At 28.5% G+C, this 6084-nt stretch overlaps 1 protein-coding gene across 1 annotated transcript; it reads left to right on the top strand.

The window, feature by feature from the left end:
• The first annotated feature begins 450 nt into the window (after positions 1-450).
• Positions 451-4284, top strand: LOC111635936 (octopamine receptor beta-2R-like). Its single transcript, XM_023381076.1, has one exon. It carries the CDS (start codon positions 835-837, stop codon positions 2068-2070), a length of 1236 nt encoding a protein of 411 aa, XP_023236844.1. The 5' UTR covers positions 451-834; the 3' UTR covers positions 2071-4284.
• The last annotated feature ends 1800 nt before the right edge of the window (positions 4285-6084 follow it).

Below are 6084 nucleotides of genomic sequence, written 5' to 3'. Positions count from 1 at the left end.
CAGGTTGTATTCCTTAACTTTGGTTTTTTAACCATATATTTATTGTCATTGTTAGTAAAATTACTTTAAAGCAATTTTAAAATAAATATTTTTATAAAAATAATTTGAGTTTTTAAATTTCTTAGAAAGAATTATTTTGTCTCGATGATTATATAAACGTGGTCGAAACAAAGTTGCATAATTTTAATAATAGGATAAAAGTTAATAATATAAACAATTATTTGTTGTTTCTGTTAAAATAATATTATTTTAAAAAAAGTATATATTTTTAAAGTCTCGATAGTTGACCCGATTTAAAATTGAGAAATAGAGGAAATTAATAGTTTTCGTTTTAAAAATTCTGCCAGGAAATATAGCCCGATTTCATAGAAAATATTTCCTGCAAATTCGCTTTTTTAATATCCTTTTTTAATTATTTGATACTTAAAATTTTAAAATTTAAGAGGAAATGAAAGTTTCTGCAATAACATAATTTAACTGACATATAACAAAGTTGGAGTTTTTTAAATAGACGAGGAAAAAAAAAAGTGGATAAAAGTGCGAGGAGAGAGGCGAATTACGTAGCTTCCTGTAACAAACGAAAGTTGCACCCTTTGTTAATTTATTTCAGTCTGCCCCCTTAATCGTCAGCACTCATATTCCCCTCCCCACTCCCCATTTTCCCTGCAAGCATTTGGAATCGACCGGATCTCGCGAGAATCTCGGGCTGCCGCAGCGGCTGCCGGTCGATGTCACGTGTCGTCGCGTCAGTTCGTCAGAGGGTTGGCGAAGGAAAGTTGCGTTTGGAAGTTGTAGTTCGGGGTTGTCAGTTTTATCGATGTTATTGCAGAGAAGATGACCGAGACAATTTTCAGTACAGAGTCCACAGACAACGAATCGGTAGCTAGAATGGGCACTCCCGAGCCACCTCTTGCTGCCAAAACTGATGACTGGGAAGAAATAGTCAAGGTTGTCTTCAAATCTTTCGCCATGTGTCTTATCGTTTGTTGTGCCGTATTTGGCAATTTGGTAGTGATCATTAGCGTATTTAGACATCATAAGCTTCGAATAACTACTAATTATTTTATCGTATCTTTGGCATTTGCTGATATGCTAGTTGCACTTTTTGCCATGACATTCAACGCGAGTATGGCAATACTTGGCCATTGGCCTTTTAACACCACCGTATGTGACTTTTGGAATTCCTGCGATGTACTCTTCTCTACTGCATCGATCATGCACTTATGTTGCATAAGCGTGGATCGTTATTATGCCATCATTAAGCCCTTGGAATACCCAACCAAAATCACTGGAAGAACGGTGGCCATCATGCTAACTTGTGTATGGGTGTCGTCCGGTCTTATATCTTTCATTCCAATCTTTCTGGGATGGTACACTACCGAAGATCATCTAAACCATTTAAGAAGTAATCCACACGAATGTAATTTCGTTGTTAATAAAACTTACGCAATTATCTCTTCGAGTATTTCTTTCTGGATCCCTTGCTTCATCATGTTGTTTACTTACTTAAGGATATATCGAGAAGCCACTCGACAAGAAAAGATGTTGCTCAAAGCCCAAGTGACACCTCACTTAGGGTACAATGGTGCACGTAACAGCACTGATAATTCTGCTACAAAACTCGTTCAACCTCCATCTCATCGACCTTCTCATGCCGAAGATCCAGAGAGTGGTCAGTCTACACCAACAAAAAGAACTATAAATAAAATGAAAAGAGAACACAAAGCAGCAAAAACTCTCGGAATCATCATGGGATGTTTTATATTATGTTGGCTCCCTTTCTTCTTATGGTACGTTTCAATATCAATGTGTGGTGACGATTGCCCATGTCCACCCATTGTTGTAGATATACTTTTTTGGATAGGATACTTTAATTCTTCTCTTAATCCCGTCATATATGCTTATTTTAATCGCGAATTTAGAGAAGCTTTTAAGGAGACAATATTAACAGTTTTTTGTTGTTGTTTGCGGTTACACGACGAGCACAGGAGCCATACAGTACAATTCAATTGCACGTACAGGTCCACTCAAGATATTGGACTGGTGGAAAATAAGTACATAAGGGATTGACAATGCACCAAAGTTTAGTCAATAATTCTACCTCTAGGTGAGTAAGTTGAATTATTTTTAAAATAGAATTTAACCTACTAAAAATAACTTTCCCTTCGCTAGATCCCAAATTAGAATATCTAGCTTTTTGTCAAGATCAAAGCCGCTCTTTGCAGTTGGTAAAAATGTCATCAATACTTTTCACATTCGGTTGACTCTTTTTAATTCTGTCAAACAAATATCCCGACAAATCGACAAAGATTTCAATATATCTAATAGATTAGATATTGTACACGTCGGCACTTTTTATTTCTAGATAAGTTGTACTACGTTGTTTTAGCTTTTCGGTATCTTGTATTTTTAACTCTTTTTTTTATTATTTTATTTTATTTTTTTGAAAACGGACTGCGGTAGTTATCAATGCGCTTGCGTTATACTAGAGAAGATTACGCAAACTCAGTGTGTGGCGTGGGAGTGAAGCAAAAAGTATCATCTCAGCTTTCTTAGATCAATAAATGAAATAAATCTAAAGTAACATGACTACTGTCATTAAATGGCGAATTGGTGAGATTTTTTCAAATCGCATCTACCTCGAAAAATCTGTATGGAAAATAAAACTTTCAACTTATTTTCCATTGTCGTTTCAACATCATCATCTATACTCTTTAATTGCTTTGATGCAATTACAAAGATGATTCATCTAATACTTAACTTGTGATATAATTAATGTGAAACTTAACGTTTGAATAGTACCTTCGTAATTATAGATTTATTTCATTATGATTGGTTAATAATAATTACAGTTATTATTTTTTAAAATAAATTCGAAGTATACTTTAAAGTTAGAATTGAGATTAAAACAATTGTTGGTTGTTAATGATTCATTCACAATGTATAACAGCAGTTACACATCTGGTAATAACATGTATTTTTAAAATATTATGAAATATTATTTAAACTCAGAATGGCCTTTAATAATTTTAATTATTTTTTCTGTTGCCATAACTTTTTACTGGATTTATGAACTTTTTACACATAATAACTATAGAAATAGAAGAATGATGAGTTCTTAACTTTTATATTTTGTATAAATGTAAGAAATAGTGAACTTTTAAGCTTCGTCAATGATTAATTGTTTAAAAAAAAACTTGTATAAAAGAGTAATTTCTCAACCAGTGAGTCGCGATCCCTGAAAAATTGTGAATTGTATTCTTAATTAATGACTCATTCTATCGTTACTCAAGAGAAGACAGACTAAAATCGATTAAAACTGAAAAAAAAATAATTGAAAATTATTTAAGTTGAACAACTTTTATAATATTTTAAATTAGAAATTTGTTATGTTAAGAAGAATAATGTTTAAGTTTCGTAAGCTGTTTTATGAAATTTATTGCACTTTTGCGGATTCGAATAAACAAACAGGAAGGGTTTTTTCTTATATCACGTTTCAGCATAAACGTGGTTATTTCAAGTGTAAATCGTGATTCGTACCTTACATGAAATTGCTTTAAGGAAAGCGGTTTTCTTGACCCCACGTGATCTATAGCAGATGTTTTATCACTCGAGCGAAGTACAATTTATAAATACTAATTTGAAGCTTTAATAGATAGAAATGATAATTATTTATTTGTATGTTAATAATATATTTTATAAAAATGTCAATTTTTCATATTTATTTTGTTTCTAATTTATTCTTAATACCTTTACAAAAGTGAAATCATAGATCAAATTTTTAGTATTCCAGCATAAAATTAGCAATAACAGCTTAATTATTTATATATTATCGACGTTTTCATGCTGAATAGCATTTTTCAAACAAATATAAAATTACATTCAATTATAGTAATCTAATTATCTTTTAGAATCTTCATACAAGTAAAATTAATAACGATGATGATAATATTTTAAAAATAAATTCTAAGATAAGTTTACGCATTTAAAGCTCAAAATCTACACAGATTTATATGTATAACAAAGTTATTTCCTAACAAAATCGGTCATTAAAAGACGTAAACATTAATCACATTCACCGTCAATTAACGTGGAATCTTAGTATCAATTCAAAATTTGATAATGATTACACTTTCCAACTGTAGAAAGTTAATAGAAATTTATAGACACTTATTTTATATTTCTAATTAAAATTTTCATGAAGATATGGATCCTAAAAATAGCTCTTTAACTAAATTATTATTAGACATATATTTATGAAGGAGTATTAAACATAAACATTTTATCGATCGTTAACAAAATTCCTCACTCGTAAATTGTTATATTAAGTATTTAATCGAAATATTTCATTCATATAAATTATCAAATGATAATTTTAAATCGAGTAATCGCTTAATTACATTCATATAATAATTGCTGAGTGAGTTAATAAAAAGTATAAGATAATACTTAGTTCCCTTTACGGATCTTGTTTCAAGTACAATACAAGATACAGCTAAAGATAGTGATATATAATTTGTACAAGTACATATATAACATATATACGTAGATATACTGGATGACCTACATCTACTTATTTAATTCTTCGATCGGAAGTAAACTTATCTAGTTCCTATAAATGAAGATTTAACAGTAATATCAATTGTTATTTCTAATATAAATGCTATATTTTAATAATGACTATTATAATAAAAAAATAAAAAAAAATGTTTATTTGTAAGTGGTATATCAGTCAAGGACATATTTACTATCATTAAGTTGAAGAATTTCAGTAGAGGAACAATGAAAACGGATACTTATCTACAGTAATGACGAACAACAATAGTTAATGTATACTTCTATAAGATTTTTTTAATGGGTTATATCATTTCTTACAATAAAATATTATATAATAAAGAGACACACCTTTACTCCTTAATAATTTTAACATTCATCATAGTCTCTTGAGGTTTTAAAATATTTCTATATAGTAAAATATATTATATCTTTTTACATCTTTTAAATTAGTATTTTGTTTATAAAGACTAAATTAAAAGTAAAAAAAAATTTTAAACACATGGGGGAATTTTTTGAATAAACAACTGAATAAATAAACCATCGACTAATATTAAAAAATGGTTGTCCTTTCAATTTACACGACTTTTTTCTATTTAAGAAGCTTAAAATTTTTATTATAAAAATGGCATTAAATTTAAAGTTTAAGTAATCCTTATTTTTTATATATATAGTCTATATTTTTTTTATAAATCTTATGAAAGTAGAATTTTTTTAGTAACGAAAGGATTTAAAATCTTAAATTATTTGATGGACGTTTTTATTAATATCCGTAAAATTTAAGCAAAAAAAGACTTTTAAATAAAATTTAATAAGATTTAGAATTACATAGAAAAACGCTTTTTTTTATTATGCCATTAACGACATAAATTTATATTTTGCCGACTTATTCCCTATTCTACTTTAAAATATGAAACTTTGAAGATAGAAGTAATTTTCTTTTGTTGGCAAAAGCTTAGAATGTTTGCCTTGGTTCACTTTTTGTCACTAAAATAGTTTTGTAGAGTAATTATGGAGTAGAAATCTTTATTTTGATGCCAAATATGATATTATATCTTTTCTTTATGTGTATCAAACCAGAGAACATTATGACATTGCCTTGGCATCTTTTACTTTCTTATATCCTTTCTCCTTTTTTTTCGTTCTTCTTTTTAAGATAAATATTTCAAGAATTTCTTTTAAAATTTTGAAAAATAATTAAAATATACTACGAAAATATATTTAATATTCTTTTTTATTTTAACTATAAATCAAGTTTCTTATTAACATTATATTTATGCGATAAACTTGAATGCATATTCTTCAACATTGAATACCCATATCTAAATATAAAGATAATAATGAGTGTAAAAAATGTGGTTTTAAGCATATTTTACGTTAATAAAGTATGACTAATGAATCACCTCGATAGGTTTTATCATCATTAACTAAACATATTTACCCGGCGGAGTAGAAACTATTGATAATATTGTACAGTGATGTTGTTTATGCGATGTTTTATATATTTTAGTAACTTTTCCTCTTCTGTAT

This window comes from Centruroides sculpturatus, unplaced genomic scaffold (genome assembly GCF_000671375.1).
Source record: "Centruroides sculpturatus isolate CEXI.00-Female unplaced genomic scaffold, Cexi_2.0 scaffold793, whole genome shotgun sequence".
NCBI lineage: Eukaryota > Metazoa > Arthropoda > Arachnida > Scorpiones > Buthidae > Centruroides > Centruroides sculpturatus.
This window is presented reverse-complemented; position numbering and strand designations above follow the sequence as displayed.

Coding starts and splice junctions, on each gene's coding strand:
- LOC111635936 (XM_023381076.1), top strand. CDS start 835: ATGACCGAGACAATTTTCAGTACAGAGTCCACAGACAACGAATCGGTA.